Source organism: Salmo salar, chromosome ssa23 (assembly GCF_905237065.1).
Source record: "Salmo salar chromosome ssa23, Ssal_v3.1, whole genome shotgun sequence".
Lineage (NCBI taxonomy): Eukaryota > Metazoa > Chordata > Actinopteri > Salmoniformes > Salmonidae > Salmo > Salmo salar.
In genome coordinates, this window is record NC_059464.1 from 4955280 (window position 1) to 4981495 (window position 26216).

Genomic DNA, 26216 nt, shown 5'->3' on the forward strand with positions numbered 1-26216 from the left:
AAATGCATGCTCTTCAACCAATCGCTGTCCGCACCTGCCTGCCCGTCCAGCATCACTACTCTGGACGGTTCTTACTTAGAATATGTGGACAACTACAAATACCTAGGTGTCTGGTTAGACTGTAAGCTCTCCTTCCAGACTCATATCAAACATCTCCAATCTAAAGTTAAATCTAGAATTGGCTTCCTATTTCGCAACAAAGGATCCTTCACTCATGCTGCCGAACATACCCACGTAAAACTGACCATCCTACCGATCCTCGACTTCGGCGATGTCATTTACAAAATAGCCTCCAATACCCTACTCAATAAACTGGATGCAGTCTATCACAGTGCCATCCGTTTTGTCACCAAAGCCCCATATACTACCCACCACTGCGACCTGTACGCTCTTGTTGGCTGGCCCTCGCTTCATACTCGTCGCCAAACCCACTGGCTCCAGGTCATCTACAAGACCCTGCTAGGTAAAGTCCCCCCTTATCTCAGCTCACTGGTCACCATAGCAGCACCCACCTGTAGCACGCGCTCCAGCAGGTATATCTCTCTGGTCACCCCCAAAGCCAATTCCTCCTTTGGCCGTCTCTCCTTCCAGTTCTCTGCTGCCAATGACTGGAACTAACTACAAAAATCTCTGAAACTGGAAACACTTATCTCCCTCACTAGCTTTAAGCACCAGCTGTCAGAGCAGCTCACAGATCACTGCACCTGTACATCTATAATTTAGCCCAAACAACTACCTCTTCCCCTACTGTATTTAGTTATTTTGCTCCTTTGCACCCCATTATTTCTATTTCTACTTTGCACTTTCTTCCACTACAAATCTACCATTCCAGTGTTTTACTTGCTATATTGTATTTACTTTGCCACCATGGCTTTTTTTGCCTTTACCTCCCTTATCTCATCTCATTTGCTCACATTGTATATAGATTTATTTTTCTACTATATTATTGACTGTATGTTTGTTTTACTCCATGTGTAACTCTGTGTTGTTGTATGTGTCGAACTGCTTTGCTTTATCTTGGCCAGGTCGCAATTGTAAATGAGAACTTGTTCTCAACATGCCTACCTGGTTAAATAAAGGTGAAATTAAAAAAATAAAAAAGAGTGAAAGGAGCCTGACACTTGGGAATATTATGAATGAGTAAGAATGAAGCCTTCAGTAAACTCTTGTTGTCTGTGAAATTATTGTGCAGCATTTGTGTTTGGTTGGTTATCCTTTTGTCATAAAAAAATTGTCTGGTTTATCCTTGAGATGTGGATGTGCTTTGTTTCTAAATGTCTGCGCATTTTTAATGGCTTCATGGCATCTTTGCTGAGGCAAGTCTGAAACCGGTTTTGGCCGGCAGCTGTTATTTAAAAGCAAATCCAGGGAGAGAGAGAAAGCGTGCAGGCAGCGTAGCAGGGCTAGCTTGTGTGTGTAGCTATATTTAGTCATAGCAACACAAATTTGTTTACTGTGGCATGCGCAAGTAGGCCTACGGCAAGTGTTTATTTGAGTCGAAAATGCCGCAGACCACAAAAAAACACAATCATATTCAATACAAATATCATCAAATCAAATTGATTAGCAGATGTTATTGCGGGTGTAGCAAAATGCTTGTGCTTCTAGCTCTGACATTGCAGTAATATCTAGCAAATTACACAACATATGCCCAATACACACATCTAAGTAGGAATGAATTAAGACTAAATATATACGGGCGAGCGATGTCAGAGCAGAACGGACTAAGATACAGTAGAATAGTATAGAAAACAGTATATACATATGAGAAGAGTAATGCAAGATATGTAAACATTAAGTGAATGAGATACCGTAGAATAGTATAGAATACAGTATATATGTACATATGAGATGAGTAATGCAAGATATGTAAACATTATTAAGCGACTAAGATACCGTAGAATAGTATAGAATACAGTATATACATATGAGATGAGTAATGCCAGATATGTAAACATTACTAAAGTGACTAGTGTTACATTCCTTAAAGTGGCTAGTGACTCCTAGTCTATGCCTATAGGCAGCAGCCTCTAATGTGCTAGTGATGGCTGTATAACAGTCTAATGGCCTTGAGATAGAAGCTGTTTTTCAGTCTCTCTGTCCCAGCTTTGATGCACCTGTACTGACCTCGCCTTCTGGATGATAGCGATATAGGCTATGGATAATCTTTCACAGTCTCACATCAGAATGAGACGTTCATCCATGTTTCTCAAACGTCAAATTATAGAAGTTCTTCCAAAGGTCAAATTTCAAAGTGTTTAAGGTTCAGGCATTTAACTCCCAATGGTTAAGGTATTGAGACCACACTAGGAACACTTGATATTGTGAGCACAGCAGAAAATCAGGGATGAGGGGCATCATCAGGCACACATGAGATACTATAACACGCAGCTAATTATCAAACCTTGAGCAATATGACAAAAATACTAAACCCTCTCCTGACTGAAATTTAAAAAGCATGACCATCCATTTTCCTCCGGGTAACTATTGTGTACATTTCGACCTCTCCCTTACTGAAAATCCTTTTGGCCTACTTATCATTAATTATAAACTGGGTGGTTTGATCCCTGAATGCTGATTGGCTGACAGCCGTGGTATATCAGACCGTATACCACGGGTATGACAAAACCTTTATTTTCACTGCTCTAATTACTTTGGTAACCAATTTATAATAGCAATAAGGCACCTCGGGGGTTTGTGGGATATGGCCAATATACCACGGCTATCCAGGCACTCCGCGATGTGTTGTGCATAAGAACTATACGGGCACAGGGCGAGATCCAGATGTAGACACGGGAGGCAGATGGTTAGAGTCTCTGATATTTATTACAATCCAAGGGGCAGGCAAGAGAATGGTCGTGGACAGGCAAAAGATCATGATCAAGGTCAGAGTCCAGGCGGTACAGAGTGGCAGGCAGGCTCGAAGTCAGGGCAGGCAGTATGTTCAGGCAGGCGGGTTCAGAGTCAAGGCAGGCAAGGGTCAAAACCGGGAGGACTAGCAAAAGAGAAATAAGAAAAAGCAGGAGCACGGAAAAACACGCTGGTTGACTTGACAAGACAAGACGAACTGGCAACAGACAAACAGGGAACACAGGAATATAAATACCCAGGGACTAATGGGGAAAATGGGTGACACCTGGAGGTTTCTTTTTTTATTTGATTTATTTCACCTTTATTTAACCAGGTAGGCCAGTTGAGAACAAGTTCTCATTTACAACTGCGACCTGGCCAAGATAAAGCAAAGCAGTCCAACAAAAACAACAACACAGAGTTACACATGGGATAAACAAACGTACAGTCAATAACACAATATAAAAAAAGTATATGTACAGTGTGTGCAAATGTAGTAAGATTAGGGAGGTAAGCCAATAAATAGGCCATAGAGGAGGTGGGTGGAGACAATCACAAAGACAGTCGAAACAGATCATGGCGTGACAAGAACAGTCCTTAGGCGTGGTATATTGGCCATATACCACACCTCATGCGTTATTGCTTAAATATAGCCTACTGATATAATTTGTATCAATGTAAAAGCCCAGTCAAACTGCGAGCAGCATAGATCTCCAACAACAGTCCAAATAAAGCAACACCTCACGGCACAGCGCCTCTCCCCATGTGACCTTCTTGTTGTATGTACTGATGTACAGTATGAGTAACTGATATATGCACATACATTTAAAAACATTAACAAGTGGAATGTGTGTGTGTATGTAAATTGTAAAGTATTTTGTCTGTAATGTCTTTTTCGTTATGTGTCGGACCCCAGTAAGACTAGCTGTCACCATTGGCGTCGGCTAATGGGGATCCTAATAAATCAAATCAAAATCCTTACCAGGCTGGTTACATTACAAAAACGCCATATCAGCAAATAAAGGCCTACCTGTAATGTAACCCAATGCAGCAGGCCTGCAGCCTATATCCTTAGAACTGGCGGGGAAAGTGGAGGAGTGACGGAGGATAAACTGTAACGCCTATAATGTCACATTTTGATGACAAAGGGACATTCTAGCGGCTATGACAACCTGTGCAACAAGCTCAACTTGCCCACTGATAATGTTAGCTTTAATTTAAACTTGGTTCCAAATTGTGTTTTTAATGGCAGGTATTATTTTGTATCATTCAAAAACAATGTAGAAATATTAGATATTGTCTAAAAATATATGCTTAGATGATGCACAGGTATGTCAGTTTATGAATTGAGTTCATTCTGTTTCAGATTATACACAGGCCACAATAACTCCACCCTGTTACACACTGCTAGATGATCTCTCACTTGAGGAAGGTAAAGTGTTTGAGTTTTTTTAACTTTCCTAATATGCAACTGAATTGCCTTCTCTTGTCAGATTATTAACCTTGATATTAGAGTTGCTATCAACGGAGTTCAACCTGTCCAGATTATCCAAAGGCCTGTTACTCACTGGTGGATGATCTCTCCCTTGGTAAAGTGTTTAGGACATTTCAGACTGTTCAAATATGCAACTCAGTGCTTTCTCAACTGAGGCCACAAATAGAATAGGATAAGTGTGTGTAAATGTCCTTACAAAATGTCCATTCCAGAGCCATGCCATTTCGGGGAGTTAAAGGAGAAGGTGGTGGACCAGCCTGCTTCTGCTGCTCCTATCCTGTCCCCACGCTGGTTATATTCAGAGAGCAGAAGAGAAACAGGCTAAGGGAAGTGACAACACTCACAAGACTATTCAGTCATCCCACACTAAACTGGGGAGGTTTTATCTACTGAATTTACAGTAGTGGGTAAAGGTGGTCTAGAGCCCCCGTGCTAACATTACATACCTCTGTTTCATGTGATGCTGTTGCCCCAGGACTTTTGTGAGGGAGAGGAGTTTGAGTCCATTGGAGAGGAGATAAAGGACCAGTGCAACTCCTCGATTGCCGGGAACATCGAGGGCAAGTCCGATGAGATCCAGTCTGACTCCACCGTTTCCGAGGAGATCCAGTCCGACTCCTCCGTTTCCGAGGAGATCCAGTCCGACTTCACCGTTTCCGAGGAGATCCAGTCCGACTCCTCCGTTTCCGAGGAGATCCAGTCTGACTCCTCCGTTTCTGAGATCCACTGGCAAGACAGCTTCCTCTGCTCATAGCAGGAAAGAGGAAGAGGCTGAGGTAGGAGATAATAATTGCCATCACTGACTATTTTCTGAGTCTGAGTGATTTGTTTCTCAAACTGGTGAGATTGAAATAGGTATCTAATCTGGATGTACAGTAGTGGGTAAAGTTGCTGCTCATATAGTGGACCATACTAAATCTAGATACCTCTGTTTCATGTAATGTTGCTGCCCCAGGATTCCTATGGAGAAGACTTCGGTCTTACTCCTCGATCTCAGAGAAGATTCAGAGTCAGGCTGCATCTGTTGCCTTGTCTTCCCACAGCCAGGTAGGTGGAACAGGCTGAGGTAAGTGACAAGTATTTTATTTTTATTTGACATTTGTTCTGTACATGGAGAAGGACAGAGTCCGACAGTGACCTGAGTGCTCTCCTGGTAGCTCAATGCAGCCACTCTAACCGGATGGCCAAGGAGACCAAAGTAATGGTCAGGAAGCTTTTGCACATGAATGCCTCCTCCACACAGACATCAACGTGTCTCACCCTGAGCTATCAAATCAAGGCCTTTATGGAGACACTCAAAGTGCAGCATCAGAGTACTGGGCACCAGAGTATAGTGCCGAAGCACACTGGAGAGGGAGCACAGAAAGCTCTGCTCTTATCACCGCTCTCTTATAGACAAACACCGGAAATTGTTCTCGGACCACCACACCTTGAAGTCAAAGCTTTAGGAGCTCCATTGTGTCCTGCAGCTGGAGCCCGAGGAGCACTGCACTGTGGCCACCGCAGCCACTGAAGATTCCGTAGTGACTGCGATAGTGGGGATGCCAATGGCGATGCGCACCCTGTTGAGGAACCTCAAGGAGAAGAGGAGGGTATTAGAGAGAAGTCAGCAGATTGACACCTCCTGATCTGAGAATCCCTCCTACTCCCAGCATACAAGAGGCACAACTGTGTAGTTTATATGCATGTCCACAGCTTCTAAATGTCTGATTTTTAGGTGAAGAATCTACTTTATTAATTAAAGGAGAGTATAATTGCACTGCTCATTTGTATGTGTTTTTAAACATTTATTTTAGAGATAGAATTAAAGAAAAAAAAGGACAATGTTGCATTAACATGAATATCATTTATTTTTAAGTTCACAGTTGTACCATTGCGTCGATAGCACATTAGATTGACCTATACGTTATTTAAGACAACAGTTTTTCTCGGCATTGAGAACATGCAATTAAGTGTGCACGAAGTAGACTTCAGTAGGTTGCATACAGCATCTTCAAATAACTACACTACCATGTCTAGGGACCAGTGGAAAAGGTGAATGAATGAACATGAACTGTGTCGACAGTCTCAGTATTGTCACTGCAGTGAATGAAAGGTTAAAAAGACAAGTGATATGCCTCTGTTAGTTCCTGACAATCAGTGGTTTTGATTTTTCATATCACATGAGTATTAGGAAAAAGGGAAATGCCAATCGTAGCATTTAGAAAAGAGAAGAGGTTAGCTTTCATCCTATTTTCTTCTGCATCAGTCAGTAAGCTGGGAGACAGTAAAGACATTCAGTCATAAAAATACCAGCTTTTCAGTAACACAGATACTCAGCCTCAAAGGATTCCTAGCTGACTATTGCAAGTGTTAGTAAGACATTGCTCAAGTAAAACCTCCTAATCCATCGCAGTTAATACAGTAGTCATGTAGTAGATGAAATAACTAATAAAGTATTTCAAGTTGGCTGAACAAAGTGTGGATATTGGACAACACTTGACGCTACCTTTTTTTAATTTGAGCTGACTTAACTTTAAAACACATTCAACAGCAAAATTAGATTAGCAGAACATGGCCAATACAGATATTTTGAACCAGGGGAATGGAAAAAATGGGATATTCTACTGAAAAACACAAACTGAAAAAAAGGAGGTTCAATTCATAGGTATGCAGTTTCTGTCACCTATCTGATGAATTGAAATGCTGTAACATGAAACGTGAGTGGCTGGATGGCAAATGGTTTGAGTTAACACATTTTATAATTATACAAAATATTCCCCCCCCCCCCAAAAATGATATAACAACATTCAAAGCTTGTTTGTTCTATGAATCATTTACAATATATTATTATACCAGTTATATATTCTCCTTGTAAAATATACTTGAAACACAAAAAATACAATCTTTCATCTATAATTCATCTTAAAATATAACTACCTACAACAAAGCATAACAAGATCCTTCTCCATAGTGAGTGCAGTCTGAAAGACCATTGAAATATCAGCACAGATGGGGAAAAAAAAGAACACATACAGTAAGCCTCATTACAAAATGTAAAAACAGAAACAGAAAGATTTAAACAGAAATGAAGTCTATTCTAGTGGATCTCATAGGTGAAAGAACTGACCAACAAGCATTTAAAGCTGGAATCCTTAATGGTGAAACAACCATGTCCGTTTGCGATATTTCAACAACAAATAAGTTACTGTAAACAGCAAACACCGTTTTTTCTCCTCGGACATCATTGCACGTGCCGTAGACGAGCACAATATGTACTGCAATTTGTTTTACCATGCTGAGCGACGCTCCTCAGTTCAGAAACCAGTGGTGCTGTTTCCCCCCCACCCCCAATTCGGATTCCATCTTTAAGGACGTGGCTTATTCTCAGTGCCTCCCCACTGACTGGACCAGTGGTTCTCGGTCTCTTTTGCATATACAGACTATATCAGTTGAAACGTTGACTCTTTAGAGCCACTCGATTTCTCCCTAATGACTTGTGTTGACCATGCTGAGTGGTACTCAGAAAAGGCCAAATTACAGAGGACCTATGGATTCACAAATATGATTATCAATTACCTGATCTTTATAATGGTAACCTCAAATTCTATTCTGAATTTGGAAACTTTAAAAACGTTTTGCATAGTATATAGACAGTGCTCCAACTTCAAAGCTGCCCAAATAAATAGCAAAATTGAAACATAGAATAGGCGAACATAAATTGTACATGGGCCCTTTCAAATCCAAATTAATAGCTGAAGTGAGGTCTTCCCAGAGCCACGGAGAATGCTTTACGATCTCATCGTTACCACAGCCCAACTCTCAGGACGGGGAAAGAGCTACCGTTAAACCGTCACACTCAACGGCATGCCACATAAATCACTAGCTTAAACAGGCTAAACTCATCGTCAACATAACCACAAACAAGCACTGGAAAATACTTTATTTTGTCTGTATGTACTAAAGTGGTACAATAGTGAGTGGCCACCATCTCTGGACATTACCCAAAGGGCTTGCATTCTCTCCATGGGAGATTCTTGTAAAATCTCTTTAGACGTCCGTCCATATTCTCAGAGGAGAGCCGTATCGCTTTATTACTGTTCTACAATCATCTCAAGCCTTCCAGTCAAACACAGTGTGGTAGCATCAGGGTATGGGACAAAGCATTTCATTCGGTGTGTGCACATAGCAGAGATTTCAAGTGGTGAAATCACACTCCTCCTAAAGCACTCATGGGTGGTTTTACCAATGACATACCCCCATACCAGTGGGCCGTCAGTGTTTTCTGTTAATGTAAGCTCTAGTGATATCATTTCCATCAGGAGTGTGACACTAAAGACTTGGGGGTAGCAGAATCAACAATGTCTGCATCATCAAGACTGTTGCTTTGTGACAAGGTGTTCCAAGTTCCCAGTTAGCCATTGTTATGTAAACGAAGGCTGAAAACTACCCATAGCCGATTGAGACACGGGTGCCAGCCCGCGTAGATGGAAACAGAAAAGTCTGAGCCTTTTGGGTAAAACACTGGGGTAAATCCTCAGAAAAAGGAGGAGAGTGTGTGAGGGTAGGAGGATAGACAGAGATTGTGGGAGATGGTGAGGATGGAAGGGTGAATGGAGGAGAGCGAGCACGAGTGGGAAGGAGTGGCGAGATGGGGACAGGAAGCGAGAGAGGGAGAGAGATGGAGAGAGAGAGAGACCGACAAAGAGACGGTGAGATAGGTGCCATGGATGGGTTTGTCTATTCATTCATACCCGCTGTATTTACACAAGTCCTTTTCGCCGTTTCTTTCCTAACAGACAGGAGTATCCTGAGAAACAAAACACTTGAGAAAAATACATCTCTAAATAGATAAGCCTCTGAAATCAAACTAAATAGAGCTTCTCTCTGAGTGCAACATATATTCAACTATCTTTAATATATCTAAGCACAGTGAGAAAGCTGTCTGTTTTCCACATTCATGTGATAGTAGATCTAAGCAGATCAACTGCTTCCAAAGTAACAGTTACATTATTTTAAGACTGAGCAGTACCAAATGCAAAGCACACCTCCGTTTTAGGCAGGGATGGGCAACTTTGATAGGTGTGGGAGCCACAAAAAAAACTCATCACGAGGGGCTACAGTGGCCAGTGGGTCCATACCCCCTCCCCCACCAATTTTAAGTTTTAAAATAAATTTCCTGCAATTCTGCACATTTTGCCATGGGGCGTGGAGAAAATGTTGACATTTTAAAGCAAGTTTGCTGCAATTCTACACATTTTGCCATAGGGTGGAGGCAAATGTTAACAGCTTTTAATATGATAACTGATGATCAGTGGGCCCCAACCCGGTCAGTAATTCGACCATGCTTACTACAAGTTTAGGTAGCTGGCCACTAGACTAACTTACCAATATAAAACATTTTAGCCGACATGAGCTAATTGAGTGACTACTGATGCACAATCAAATTTCAAAATTGCACCTTGCACCTACTATTCTAACTCTTAACAGTAAGTTGAAACCCCGACTGAGTTCATAAAAAAAAGTTGTATATTTTTGGTGAAATTGGTCCTCAGACCTACAAAAGGCGACCCGCGGTTGCCCATCCCTGGTTTAAGGCATTGTGTTAGGAAACTGTACAGTGGAAGAGTTACCAAGGTCATTGGGGTTTACTTTGTGTCTTTACAATACTTTCAGATCGAAGGAAAAATGTATTTGTTCTCTTAAAACACACTGATCTTTTCGTAAACATTTTCCACTCAGTGGTTAAGGTCAGGATTTGGGGAGGGCAGTCTGATTCTTAAGGGCAACTTCTACCTCAAGCACCCCTTCCCCTGTCCCTGTCCCTGTTCGTCTCAGGACTTGTCGCTGGCTTTGCTGTGGGTATTATTATGTGTGTTGTTGGTGTGGCACTGGACCTGGGACAGCTGTAGGCTGGTCTGGAAGGCTGAGCTGAGATGACACATAGACTCTATTTCCTCTAGAAGGCCTTTCTCCTGGACCTCTGCCCCAGAGAGAGAAGAGCCCTGTTCCTTCCCCAACCCCAGCCCTGGGCCCTGGTCCTCTCCCTGTCCCCCCTCCTCTGGCCTCCCTCTCTCCCAGGGGACCAGCACAGAGGGCTGCCTGGCCTTCACACCCTGCCTCTCTTTGTCCTGACTGCCCTGCCTCTGGAGGGCCTGGTCCTGCCTCACCGTCTCCTTGGATAGCACATTCCCCCGCAGGATGCTGGATGTGGTCTGGGGTTTGGTCTCAGACTCAGGCTGGGGGTCTGTGGAGGCTCTAACACGGGTCAGCGTTGAGGTGTGTGGAGGGTTGTGTGTCGCCGGTGGAGGGTTGTGTGTGGATGCACGGATTGGTGCAGGAGAGCGGCTGGAAGAGGGGTTTTGGTCTCCCAGGTGTGGTGATGTAGGTGTTGGGAGCGAAGGCTCCTCTGGACGGGGCTGAGAGAGACAGATCGGGGGCTTGGCATGAAGGGGCTGGGTCTTGGTCTGAGGGGCCTGGATCTTGGGCAGGAGATTGGGGACCTTGTTGTCCTTGGCTGGGACTGCAGCTGTGGCCGGTGGAGAGGCTGTCAAGGGGTTTTGCTTTGGCTTCTTGAGGCTGCTCTTGCTAGGCTGTCTACGAGGGGAGGGGGGCAGGTGCTTCCCGTGGAGGGCACTGTCGTCCTGCCAGCTTCCTCCCTGTTCCCCTCCCCCACCTACTCCACCCACCCTGCTGCCACTGGTACACATCTGGGGCAGATTACTCTCACTGTGGGGGTTGGACTTGTTCTAGAATACAGACACAGAGTGGTTTACACATTTTTATGTTTTCTTTGACCGGTGCCTCAAGTCAATATTGTCCATATGCAAAGATATTGTCCATGACGTTCAGATTCTATTTACTGTATGTATCTGGGGTTATATGAGTGTGGTTTAGATGTTACAGATGTTTCTCTTACCGGAGACTTATAGTCGATGTCGTCCATAGATCTGAAGAAGTCCAGGCTCTTGGCAGCGCTGAGTTTGCCATGCTCTGTGCTGGTGGTGCTCAGAGAGTCAAGGATCTCCTCTAATAGGTTCATCTGGCCCGTGTGGGAGGAGTCTGTGTCTAGCTCCAGCGAATAGGAGTCGTCACTGTCCTCAGTGTAGGACGGCATCTCCCCACTGTCCTCAGACGAGATCCTCAAGGCGAGCAAATTAAATTAGCAAATTAAATTAGCAAAATAAATTTGGCAAATCAACGAATACATGAAATACAGAAAATAAAATAACAAACAAATTCTGTAAATAAATGTATTAATAAGCCAGCAAATAAACTCAGCAAATCAATGATCATTTCATGAATAATGATCTGTCCAAGAGGCTATAATCACAATGCAATAAATCTACTGTGGGGTCCTTACAGTAGGACTAAACCACTGGAGGGCAGCATTGATATGAGTATGAAGAGGATGAGGGGGAACCTGTCTATACCATAGTAACTAGTGAAGGACAGGACAGGGAGATGATTTTTCCAAATGTCTGAACAAACAACTTTCATGAAAGAGGAAACTACCATGGAATCAACTTGAATAATTTTATTGTATTGCGATGTTTGCTCACGGCTAGGGCTCACTAGTAAAATGGATAGCTGTCTCAATGAGACTCACCTGAAAGGATAGATAAAGAAATGTCACCGATCATACATATTCAAACAATACTGGGAGATTATTGGTATTATCATATTCCTATATTAGACTCTTACTTGCTGGCAGTGTCCAGTTCATCGTCATCGACGGCAAAGTCAGGACATCCCATGGAAGACTTTGCATAATAAGGCTAACACACAAACAGAGACAATGAGATCTACAGGTTACTCAAGGCAAATGACCATCACATCTGACCATGACAAAAAACAAAAAAAAACTCTTTATGATGCTGGTGTGCTGTGTTTGTGTTGGCAACAGGGTGTCATTCCCACCCCAGTCCAGTCCAGTGCCTGGTTTAACTGTCTGGGGACTTACATTTTACATTTTAGTCATTTAGCAGACCTTTAAGGCACACGCCTCCCCCTCCTCCTCCTCCTCCCTCTCTCCTTCCCTTTAAGAGCTCAGCTCAGCCCAAGGCCTGCTATTAAAAATACCTTTATCCACTACAGACGTGTAGTCTTTTACTCACTCTACCTCTCTTTAACTCTCTCTCTGCTCATCTAATTCACAACTGTGTATATCTCGTGCACACTGTATAATGTTCTCCTCTCTCTCTCTCCCTCCCTTGTCCTCTCTAACCATCTCAGTCTCTCTCTTTACCTTCTCACCCCTCTTTCTTTCCTGTACCAAGGGCAGCCTCTAAAGCAGCCTATAAAACCAGGTTTGCCACATTATAAAAGCCTGTCACTTTCACATACCCTAGAGGGCAACCATGACTCGTCACAAAAAGAGAGAGAGAGAGAGAGAGAGAGAGAGAGAGAGAGAGAGAGAGAGAGAGAGAGAGAGAGAGAGAGAGAGAGAGAGAGAGAGAGAGAGAGAGGGGGGACAGGTCAGATGTAAATGATTGAGGGAGAGAAAGAGGAAAAGGGGGACCCATAACCCCTGGAGACAGAGGAGAAGGGGGAAACATTAGGGCCTTGCACCAACCCGGTCTTGATTAGCTGACACAGTACCAGCAAGACGGGCGGAATGTAACGTGTCGCTGGCCGCTGCTCATTTAGGGTACACACACACACCTTACACAAATGCGCGCATGCATACAGAAAGGGTTAACCGCCGCCTTCGCCATAAAAGCTAAGGGAGGAGAAATGTGTGGAACGGCCACTTAGTTGTCTTTGCCATTGGGCTAAACAGGAACACATGTAGTGCGGCGCTGATTGCCCGGCTCAGGCTGCTCTCTGTCTCTGGTAGCTGGAAGCTATAATAATAAAGACCATTACAGAGCGGCTCAGGCCTCCCATCTCCTAAGAAAAAACTTTAATGGATTCCTGTGTCAGGGCCGTAAATCAGCACTGTGATACCATGTACACACAAGCGTACGAGCGTTCATACGCACACACACACATATCAAATCATTCACGCAGACGCTGAGGCTGGCTTGACAGTTAGGGAGACCGGAGATGCACCTGCAAGAGGGTGGGTGCTGGGGCACACACACACACACACACACACACACACACACACACACACACACACACACACACACACACACACACACACACACACACACACACACACACACACACACACACACACACACACACACACACACACACACACACACACACACACACACACCATGGTCCTTGCTGCTATTTAGCCTGTTCATTTGTGCACTTAGGCCTGTTTAGGGAAGCGGGGCCTCTCGGTGTGTCTAGGTGTTTATTAAAACAAGGTGAACCCTCAAACACAACAAACCATACCCAGGCCATAGAGCTCAGCTCACATCATAACCACACCCAGCTCAGCCTGCCCTTTCCTATGGTCATAATTATATCCATGCTAGACAACCTACACCTACATACTGTTGGAAGGGCAAAACATACAGGAAACAAAAAGACATGCATACACACTTCCCATTTATGAAACACACATACTGAATGAACATGGAAGTCATCCAGAGTTGTAATTATTACAGTGGCATGTTATTTGATGAAACCGTAAAGACGAGACAACCATGCTAGAGGAAGTCTGGGTGAAACAACGTCCCCTTCACTTCTCATGACAGACTGATATTAAACTGAGAGGTGAAAATGGAAAAGTGATTCTCTCCCGTCTCTCCCTCTCTTTCTCGTTTCTCCCCCCCCTCTCTCATTCCCTCAGCCTCCATCTCTGCCTCTCATTCTCTCTGTCTTCATCTCTCTCATATGACAGATGACTGTTATTTTTCTCTCGCAGTGAGTCTGCTGCAGTGAAAAAGAAGGGGAGAAAGAAGGAGAAAGCGAGGGAGAGTGCCACACCAGGAAAAGAGGCAGCAAATGAAGTCTAATAATGAAAATGAAAAAGGCCCAGGCTATTTCACGGAATCTGGCTAAAACCATCAGTTTGGAGGACAGAAGGGGGGAAAAAAAGCCTCTAATTTGTTTAAAAGCACACTAAAATCACTAAACACACTGTTATGTGGTTCAATTGGTACTCTGCACAGTAACCTCTGCTGGCATAACAATAGACCGTCTTACTGTCTGTGAACATTTTTTAATCACTAATGTGATATACACAGTGGTGAGTTATTTTTAACAGTGGCCACATGTTTAGTCATTGTCAATACCTCCGCAGTTGCACATTTTGTGGCAACAAATCATTATTTAGAGTAAACCTTTTTTTTTTACTAAGAATAATTTATTGAGGCAATTCTGGTGAAATAAAAACCTGTATAATTCAGCCAGTCATGCTGTAAGTGAGGAGAGTTTCAATATGGCCAAGTCATCTTCTAACCTATTGTATAGTGTCAAGCTTTCGCTTTCCAAACGGAATGAGCCAAGATATGAAATATATTTAAAGGAGCGCTCATGGCAGTGACTCTATTAATCCTTCATACGCCATACAATAACTCTATATTTCACTCCCCTTCTTACCAGGGGAAAATAGTAATCACTGTCCATTTCAGTAGAAATATTTTAAGCAAAACTTTTTTTTCTCTTTCAGTCTCTCGTCTGCATGACCAGTTATGTTAAGCGAGCATGCCAACGACAGAGCGCTAGAGACTTTAAGTACCAGCTTTGCATTATACATTTCATATGGTGTTTCTGAGTGGCCACTGATCTCACAGCTTGGCAGGGTATGTGAGATATGCCAAACAAACCACACGGAGAGAGGGGGAGGGGGGAAAATGAAATGAGAGAGAGAGAAAGAGGAGGGATAGAGAGAGCGAGGGAGATAGAGAGGGGGGAGTGGGAACTAGAGAGGGGGGGGGGGAGAGACACACAGAGAGAGGGGGGAGAGAGTGAAAGAGGGAGCCAGAACCATGGCCAAGTCGGTCTTTCTGTTAGACATAAAACTACAGACAGTGTTTGAGGCAGGATACACTGCCTGCCTGTCTGTCCAACTGGCTGCCTCTGAAAGCACACGCTTTTAACAAACGGGCTAAATTAAAAGGATTCTAACCATTTTGCAAAAATAAATAAATAAATAAGCAATCTTATAAAATCAAGGAGTGTGTCTGTTGATGTATGCAGTAATTTAAAGCTACCATGAGGTGGCAGTTTAGCTTCAGACAAGAATCGCAGGCCAGACTACAAATAACCAACTAAACACACACTGCCTACACACACACACACACACACACACACACACACACACACACACACACACACACACACACACACACACACACACACACACACACACACACACACACACACACACACACACACACACACACACACACACACACACACACACACAACCTGACAGGCTCCAATCTCCACATCATCACCATGCAGATGTGTGCAGTTTTTCCCCATTAGAACAGAAGCACAAAAACAAACCATCCACACTAGCCACCCCCAACACTCTCTCCCCCTCTCCCCACCCCCCATGCTAGCATTTATTCAGTCTATGGTAGAATAGTGTCAGCGTCACACTGCTGAGCCCTGCCACAAGCCTGCTGTCACTATGCATACCACCGTCTCGCTCTCACACAGCTAACGTACTGTTGCATCCGCTAAAACACACACACAAACACACACGAGGTGAGCAATCACTCCCAAACATAGAGAAGCAAGACAATAGGTTGGTGTTTGTTAGTGTTTCACACTAAGAGAACATTCCCGGTGTGCAAATCAAGGAATACCTCCCACATACTTTAATGGACATGCTCTTTTAGTGACACTTGAATGAACTGGCCAATAAAACAAAACCGGAAAATGTTCATTTCATAATTACACTGATCTAATATAAAATATCTAATATTAGAATAAACTCCAAAGATGAACCAGATCATTCATTATTTTGATTTCAAGGACAGAAACAGAGATTGCTGTTAAATCCTACATGGTGATAAAGATATGAGAAGTTAAGATGTCTATATCACTCAGAGAGCTGAGTGTGTGTTTGTGTGTACGTGAGTGAGTGAGGTTTGTGTTGGTGTGTAGGGTAAAGTGTGTATGAATTATACACTAGATAAATGGTTTGTAGTATCTCTTTAATATTCAGAAATGGAGAGGAGCAGAGAGGTAGCCCTGGCCTACATTGGGCCTGGTACAGTAGAGATCAAATCAAGTCAAATTATATTTGTCACATGCGCCGAATACAACAGGTGTAGGCCTTACTGTGAAATGCTTACTTACAAACCCTTAACAAACAGTGAAGTTTTAAGAAAATAGAGTTAAGAAAATATTTACTAAATAAACTAAAGTAAAAAAAAGTTACAATAATGAGGCTATATACAGGGGGTGCCGGTACTGAGTCAATGTGCGGGGATACAAGTTAGTCGAGGTAATTTGTACATGTAGGAAGGTGTAAAGTGACTATGCATAGATAATAAACAACGAGTATCAGCAGTGTAAAAACAAAGGGGGGGTGGTCAATGCAATTAGTCCGGGTGTCCATTTAATTAATTGTTCAGCAGTCTTACGGTTTGGGGATAGAAGCTGCCGTGCGGTAGCAGAGAGAACAGTCTATGACTTCGGTGACTGGAGTGTTTGACAATTCTTTGGGCCTTCCTCTGACACCGCCTAGTATATGGCAGGAAGCTTGGCCCCAGTGATGTACTGGGCTGTACGCACTACCCTCTGTAGCGCCTTATGGTCGGATGCCGAGCAGTTGCCATACCAGGCGGTGATGCAACCGGTCAGGATGCTCTCGAATGCTGTAGCTGTAGAACCTTTTGAGGATCTGGGGACCCATGCCAAATCTTTTCAGTCTCCTGAGGGGGAAAAGGCATTGTCGTGCCCTCTTCACAACTTTCTTGGTGTGTTTGGACTTGATAGTTTGTTGGTGAAACTCTCGATCTGCTCCACTACAGCACCGTCGATGTGAATGGGGGCGTGTTTGGCCCTTCTTATCCTGTAGTCCACAATCAGCTCCTTTGTCTTGCTTGCGTTGAGGGAGAGGTTGTTGTCCTGGCACCACACTGCCAGGTCTCTGACCTCCTCCCTATAGGCTGTAACATCATTGTCGGTGTTCAGGGCTACCACTGTTGTGTCGTCAGCAAACTTAATGATGGTGATGGCATCGAGCTTGGCCACGCAGTCGTGGGTGACAAGGGAGTACAGGAGGGGACTAAGCACGCAGCCCTGAGGGGCCACCGTGTTGAGGATGAGCGTGGCAGATGTGTTGTTGCCTACCCTTACCACCTAGGGGCGGCACGTCAGGAAGTCCAGGATCCAGTTTCAGAGGGAGGTGTTTAGTTCCAGGGTCCTTAGCTTAGTGATGAGCTTCGTGGGCACTACGGTGTTGAACATTGAGCTGTAGTCAATGAACAGCATTCTCACATAGGTGTTCCTTTTGTCCAGATGGGAAAGGGCAGTGTGGAGTGCGATTTAAATTACGTCATCTGTGGATCTGTTGGGGCGGTATGCAAATTGGAGTGGGTCTAGGGTTTCGGGGATGATGGTGTTGATGTGAGCCTTTCAAAGCACTTCATGGCTACCGACGTTAATGCTACGGGGCGGTAGTCATTTAGGCAGGTTACCTTCACTTTGTTGGACACAGGGATTATGGTGGTCCGCTTGAAACATGTAGGTATTACAGAATCTCTCGGTCAGGGAGAGGTTGAAATGTCAATGTAGACACTTGCTAGTTGGTCTGCGCATGCTTTGAATACACGTCCTGTTAATCCATCTGCCCTCGCGGCCTTGTGAATGTTGACCTGTTTAAAGGTCTTGCTCACATCGACTATGGAGAGCATGATCACACAGTCATCCGGAAAAGCTGGTGCTCTCATGCATGGTTCAGAGTTGCTTGCTTCGAAGCAAGCATAAAATACATTTAGCCCATCTGGTAGGCTCGCGTCACTGGGCAGCTTGCGGCTGGGTTTCCCTTTGTAGTCCGTAATAGACGAGCGTCAGAGCCGGTGTAGTAGGATTCAATCTTAGTCCTGTATTGAGGCTTTGTCTGTGTGATGGTTCGTCTGAAGGCATAGCGGGATTTCTTGTATAAGCATCCGGATTCGTGTCATGCTCCTTGAAAGCGGCAGCTCTAGCCTTTAGCTTGGTCCGGAAGTTGCATGTAATCCATGGCTTCTGGTTGGGATATGTACGTACAATCACTGTGGGGGGTAACGTCGTCAATGCACTTATTGATGAAGCCGGTGACTAATGTGGTGTACTCCTCAATGCCATCGGAAGAATCTCGGAACATATTCCAGTCTGTGTAGGCAAAACAGTCCTGTAGTGTAGCATCCGTGTCATCTTACCACCTCCGTATTGAGCGAGTCACTCGTACTTCCTGCTTTAGTTTTTGCTTGTAAGCAGGAATCAGGAGGATACCTGCATTAATGATCACGGCCATTAGGAGTGCCGCTTCTGGATTAGCATTTTCTTGTTTGCTTATGGCCTTATACAGCTCGTTGAGTGCAGTCTTATTGCCAGCATCGATTTGTGGTGGTAAATAGACAACTACAAAAAATATAGATGGAAACTCTCTTGGTAGATAGAGTATTTCATGATAAGCAGTAGACCACACTACCTCAGGCGAGCAATACTTCGAGACAACCTTAATATTAGACATTGCGCACCAGCTGTAATTGACAAATAGAGACCCACCCCTCATCTTACCGGACGTGGCTGTTCTGTCCTGCCGATGCACGGAAAACCCAGCCAACTGTATATTATCCGTGTTGTCGTTCAGCCAGGACTCAGTGAAACATAAGATATTACAGTTTTTAATGTCCCGTTGGTAGGATAGTCTCGAACAGAGCTCATCCAGTTTATTCTCCAGTGATTGCACATTGGCTAATAGAACAGATGGTAGAGGCGGGTTACCCACTCGCCGACGAATTCTCACAAGGCACCCTGATCTCCGCTCCCTGAATTTCCTTATTTTCTTCATGTGAATGACAGGGATTTGGGCCTTGTCTGGGAGCAACATTATATCCTTCACGTCCAACTCATTAAAGAAAGTGAGTAAAGGTGAGTAATCGCTGTTCTGATATCCAGAAGCTCTTTTCGGTCATAAGAGATAGTAGCAACAAGATATGTACAAAACAAGTTACAAACAATGCGAAAAAACACAGAATAGCACAATTGGTTAGGAGTCCGTAAAACCACAGCTATCCCCTCCGGCGCCATTCTTAAATCAGTTGCTCATTCTTAGATAGCAGTGCTCAAGGACACTTGATGTAAAGTGTGCATAAATGCTTTGGGGATTTAAAATTGCAAGCTTTTTGGCAGAAGTTCATTAATGTTTCAGCAGTGCTACCAGGTACATCTTTATCTTTATTACCAAGAACAGATAGAGTTTGGGGTTGAGGCAAAGGTACTGTATATTGTTAGAATGGGGTATATGAGTTGAGTACAGGGCAGAGGGCTCCGGTATGGGGCTGGGTCATATGCAGGTCGCAGGAACAGAGAGGAAGTCTTGGCCAATGGGACTCCATTGAGGGGTACAGGGTATGAGGATTTGGGTATAGGACTTGGTCTGGGTACAAGTCTGATTGAGAAATGTATCTTAAACTGGAAGCGATGCCTAACACACACACACACGAGAGACCAGTGCTCTGGGACATGCCATCCAGTGTGTCTCTGCACCAGGAGTCCCTGGGGTCCCGTTACTGTGACCATGAACAGAGCTCAGTGGCGTGCGTGCATGTGTGTTGCAGAGACCTCGGTAAAGAATCTCTAACTGGTAGTGGTTGAGCCGTCACATTTTTTGTGTGTGTTCATCAGCCTCATCAAGCACACAGGAATTCTAAAAATCAAACTGCAATAGAGCATGCATGGGAAACATGATAATGATGGATGTGGATTTGCAGACCAGCTAGTCTTGCTGGACCACACACACACACACACACACACACACACACACACACACACACACACACACACACACACACACACACACACACACACACACACACACACACACACACACACACACACACACACACACACACACACACGAGAGACCAGTGCTCTGGGACATGCCATCCAGTGTGTCTCTGCACCAGGAGTCCCTGGGGTCCCGTTACTGTGACCATGAACAGAGCTCAGTGGCGTGCGTGCATGTGTGTTGCAGAGACCTCGGTAAAGAATCTCTAACTGGTAGTGGTTGTGTGTGTTCATCAGCCTCATCAAGCACACAGGATATAACACAGTTCATTACAGGACAGAAACCCATGGCCGTGGCGACCGTTTGGGAGTCACAATCTCAGTCTTTCCCCTTGGTTTGTGTTTCCCCTTGGTGTGATCCCAAAATTCTAAAACTGCAATAGAGCATGCATGGGAAACATGATAATGATGGATGTGGATTTTCAGACCAGCTAGTCTTGCTGGACCACCATACACACACACACACACACACACACACACACACACACACACACACACACACAAAAAGTTATTGAGGAGTTGTTTGTCAGGGGTGAGGGTGATATGTGTAACCATATATTGTTTTGCATATCAGGAATGGTTCTTTACTGCTGTGAGGGTTGTGAAGAACCATCCTGTTCTTTTCCTCTCCACAATGGTTTCCTTTTATGCCATGAAATGCTACACTGTTAAAAAGTTCCTATAAATTTACGGTACCCTACAGGGTACTAGTAGCAGTGAAAGTAAGGTAAAAGGACAGTATGATGCTGAATGCTGGTTACTTGAGACTATACCTCACTTGGGATTTGAACTCACTACCTCTTGGTTGCTAATGACCTGAATTTCCTGCTACGCCACCAGGTCTGTGGGCATGAGAGAGATTGGCCACATATTTAATGCAAGAAAACATTCCTGCACTTTGCTAAAAGTTGCCCAAATCGATAATTGTCAGATTATCTGACAACACCAATGTAAAAATAGCAGTGCTAAGGGACACTGGATGTAAGGTGTGCAATAATTGCTTTGGGGATTTAAACTTGCAAGCTTTTGGGCAGAAATGCATTAATGTCTCAGCAGTGCCACCAGGTACATCTTTACTACCAAGAACATATATCCACACTCTCAAAATTAGGGTATGGTTAGGATACAGTGCCGTTCCCTGAGGTACAAAGAGGTCAAAGGTAAACATAAGGTACCTTCAGAGGTACACATAGGAACTCGCATGGTACTGGTTGGTTCCTTTTAGGGTACATCATCTAGTATAATGGTACATTTTCCTACCCAATATTTTGAAATATATAAATATAATCATCGCAGCGATTTCAAATGTAGGTGGGGGCAATGTACCAGTGGGGCTCATTAGCATATTTGGGAGTGTGAACTAATATATGTGTATTTGTGCCAACTCTCAGTGGAAGTGTTGCACTAGTTTAAGTGGTTGATGGTTATGTTGCCAAATATCGAGCAAATTTTCCTTTATTATTGTCCCATAACCCTACCACCCCTCCCATAATTGGGGTAAACTAACGAACAACACTTAGGCTTCTACTTCCAGATTATACATACTATATACATTTTACGGACACAGTGTATTTTACTATAGTTATCCTTGGTTTGCTTTTAGTCCCACCCTTCAGCTCCACTCAAACCATCTATCCATCTCTGAACACCATCCAGTTTTGATTTCTATTTGCCATATATTTTTCAACTGTGCTGTGATACACTTTACTTAACACCAAGTGTCATAACACGATCATAACCATGTCATAATATGTCATAACAGCTGACAACTAGTCATAACATGGTCATAATATTGTCTTTACCCATATATTTACACCTGTTGTAACATATGCATATTGCGTTATTTTATGGCTGGTTATGACACCTACATAAGAGTGTCAAAACATTTAATCAAAGTAGTTTATTTGCTGCCAAGAAGTTTCCTTTCATTTGAAAGTATGTTTCTTGGGCTCCTGAGTGGTGCAGCGGTCTAAGGCACTGCATCTCAGTGCTAGAGGCGTCACTATAGACCCTGGTTCGATTCCAGGCTGTATCACATCTGGCCGTGATGGGGAGTTCCATAGGGTGGCGCACAATTGGCGTAGGCCGTCATTGTAAATAAGAATGTGTTCTTAACCGACTTGCCTAGTTAAATAAAGGTTAAATAAAATAAATAAACAAATCCTGTTGTTGTTGTTATAATGAATTCTTTACAGTTTTTTTTAAATAACTAGTAGAAAATGTACTTTATGACACTGTAATGAAACATTATAACTATCCTGTGTTACTTTACTTGGACTATGAAAATACACGTTGACACTGTCAAGAAGCATTATGACCATCATAATCATATAAGCCAGATAGGCCTATCACATACATGGCCTTATGCCAGTCATCAGTCAAAAAGAGGGTGTCTTGTCCTGCTCCATAAATCTGCTCCTGCATTCATCCCAGTCATCAGCAACAGAGCATTGGGGTAAGTAAATGTCAGTCATCAACGGGTGCACAATTATAATGATAATTGAATATGGCCAAATTCCAAAAACATTATATAACAAACATACCGTTGACACGTAGGCTATGGTGTAACGGAATATTTTGCCTTGTGTGGTAGGTTTTGTGGGATTTTCCACTCTTATGTAGGCGTCATAAACAGCCATAAAATAACGCATAAAATAGTGCATATGTCATGACAGTGTTATGACCATATTATAACAAGTTACGTCAGCTCTTATGACATAACATGTTATGACACTGGGTGTCAATTGAAGTGTTACCTAAAATAAAACTAGATTTATTAGTGTTGCACCATTATTTTTACATAATATAACCGTATACAATTTCAGTATCACATCTTAGAGTGATGGACTGTGCCATCCCTGAGGCCTCCGCAATGGTTTAGTCCACTGAGACAGGCACGAATCAGACTGGTGTCTTGTGCACCATGAAATAAAAATATATATTTGTGACTGCTCGATTAATGACATTTCGGGTTGACCAACAGCCTATCGACCAAACAATCGACTAAATGGGGTCAGCTCTAAAATGCGTACACATATTTCAGTTGTGTATATTACTTAGGTTTTTATTTGATGACTTTATTATTTTTCATTCCTTAAAGTCATCATCTCATCTCTGCTCAGGCAGATCCGGCCTACCAGATCACTTTATCTCTGTGCTCCCCATACTGCACTGTCTTTAGTCATACTATTTAGCTAGACTGACGGAATCATTTTACTAGGTCTTTTACTAGTACTTTCACAAACTGTCTATCTCTCTCTCTATCGTCTTGTGTCGTGTACATTCCTCTCATGCGGTCTATGCAGTCTGTGTGTATCTAACCAAATGTAGCAGGCATAAGTGTATCCATCTCTGTCCGAGCCGGAAAGAACAGGACTAATGGATTACGGTCATTTTATTTAATTACCACGTTTCTGCGCTGAACTCAGTTGAATATTTGCCTTATAAAAACAACTCCCATCAACCCAGCGTCCTACATAGTTGTTGTCTTGATTTCGCTCTAGAGAAATGAGTGTTAGGCTCACCAAAAAATGAGCGATACTGAACAAAGATATATACGCAACATGTGAAGTGTTGGTCCCCAAATATCCCAGAAATGTTCCATACTCACAAAAAGCGTATTTCTCTCAAATGGTGTGCACACATTTGTTTACATCCCTGTTGGTGAGCCTTTCTCCTTTGCCAAGATAACCCATCCACCTGACAGGTGTGGCATATCAAGAAGCTGATTAAACAGCATGATCATTACACAGGTGCACTTTGTGCTGGGGACAATAAAAGGCCACTAAAATGTGCAGTTTTGTCACACAACACAATGCCACAGATGTCTTAAGTTTTGAGGGAGGAATATCCACCAGAGCTGTTGCCAGAGAATTTAATGTTAATTTCTCTACCATTTCTCTACCCTTGGGGTCCCCAGGACCAACGTTGTTTTAGAAAATATGGCAGTACATCCAACCGGCCTCACAACCACAAACCACGTGTATGGCGTCATGTGGGCTAGGGGTTTGCTGATGTCAACGTTGTGAACAGAGTGCCCCATGGTGGTGGGGTTATGGTGTGTGCAGGCATAAGCTACAGACAACGAACACAATTGCATTTTATCGATGGCAATTTGAACGCACAGAGATACCGTGGCGAGATCCTGAGGCTAATTGTCATGCCATTCATCCACCGCCATCACCTCATGTTCCAGCATGATTAATGCACGGCCCCATGTTGCAAGGATATGTACACAATTCCTGGAAGCTGAACATGTCCCAGTTCTTCTATGGCCTGCATACTCACCAGAAATGTCACCCATTGAGCATATTTGGGTTGCTCTGGATTGACATGTGTGACAGCATTTTCCAGTTCTCGCCAATATCCAGGAACTTTGCACAGCCATTGAAGAAGTGTGGGACAACATTCCACAGGCCACAATCAACAGCCTGATCAACTCTATGCGAAGGAGATGAGGCACACCAGATACTGACTGGTTTTCTGCCCCATGCCCCTACCTTTTAAGGTAGAGTATCTGTGACCAACAAATGCATATCTGTATTCCCAGCCATGTGAAATCCATAGATTAGGGCCTAATATTTTATTTAAATTGACTGATTTCCTAATTTGAACTGTAACTCAGTAAAATCTTTGAAATTGTTGCATGTTGTGTTTATATTTTTATTCAGTATATAAAAACACTGTATTCTTACTGCAACTCAGTAGAAGGTAACTTACTGTCAAATTACAGTAATTTTTAACATAAGCTCATTTAAAGTATCCTATAAGTATAACTGTAGAACATGTCATTGCTTATACCTGGAACCACAGGGTTCTTCATGAGAGGGCCCTAAATGGAACTCAAAAAAGTTTTATCTTGCAGGGACAAATCAGAAGGGTTATACGTGGCTCCCAAAAGAGTTCCCCCATAGTAACAAATGACAGGGTTCTACGTGGAACCCAAAAGAGTTCCCCCTACAGCAGCGTTTCCCAAACTTGGTCCAGGAGACCCCAAGGGGTGCACGTTTTGGCTTTTGCCCTACCAATACACAACTGATTCAAATAATCAAACCTTGATAATGAGTTCATTATTTGAATCAGCTGGTTAGTGCTAGGGCAAAAAACAAAATGTGCACCCCTTGGGGTACCCGGGACCAAGTTTGGGAAGTGCTGCCCTACTGGGACAAATGACAGAATGTCTATTGGTTCTAATCTTTTAACAATCTTTATCATACCAATAGATCCAGTGGCGTAGCAGGAAATTCAGATCGCTGGCAACCGTGAGGTGAGTTAAAATCCCAAGTGAGGTTGACTCCTAAGTAATCCAAATTTTGCTGGTCTGCAAAACCACGCCCCCCATTATCATATTTCCCAGCATGCTCTATCGTATTGAGATGTTTTTAATTGTTTGTTTCAATATCTGTGTTTATGCACATTTATTTGATATTTTGCTGCACAAAAGACAAATAACATACATTTTTATAAACCAATCCAATCTGTTAGTTTGACTTATTGCACCCGTTACTTAAATGGTTGTTCAAGTTTAGATACACTACATTACCGAAAGTATGTGCACACCTGCTGTGGACAGCCAGATGGTGAAGCGTGATTCATCACTCCAGAGAAGGCGTTTCCACTGCTCGAGTCCAATGGCGGCAAGCTTTACACTACTCCAGGTGACGCTTGGCATTGCGCATGATGATCTTAAGCTTGTGTGCGGCTGCTCGGCCATGGAAACCCATTTCATGAAGCTTCCAACGAACAGTTCTTGTGCTGACGTTGCTTCTAGAGGCAGTTTGGAACTCAGTCGTGGAGTGTTGCAACAGAGGACAGGCGATTTTTACCCACTTCAGCACTTGGCGGTCCCGTTCTGTGAGCTTGTGTGGCTTACCACTTTGCGGATGAGCCGTTGTTGCTCCTAGACATTTCCACTTCACAATAACAGCACTTACAATTGACCGGGGCAGCTCTAGTAGGGCAGACATTTTACAAA

The 26216-nt window shown here is 43.4% G+C and overlaps 1 protein-coding gene across 3 annotated transcripts in view; it reads right to left on the reverse strand.

The window, feature by feature from the left end:
* Window positions 1–6171: 6171 nt before the first annotated feature.
* LOC106583933 (DENN domain-containing protein 1B) overlaps window positions 6172–26216 on the reverse strand; it is a 203209-nt gene continuing 183164 nt past the window's right edge. For all 3 annotated transcript variants that reach the window (XM_045706032.1, XM_014168622.2, XM_045706033.1), the window contains 3 exons: window positions 12029–12102; window positions 11244–11466; window positions 6172–11073 (listed from right to left, as the gene is read on the reverse strand). In XM_045706032.1, the coding sequence (XP_045561988.1) occupies window positions 10159–11073; window positions 11244–11466; window positions 12029–12102 (1212 nt within the window). In that variant the 3' untranslated portion in view covers window positions 6172–10158. The remainder of the gene's footprint in view (window positions 11074–11243; window positions 11467–12028; window positions 12103–26216) is intronic.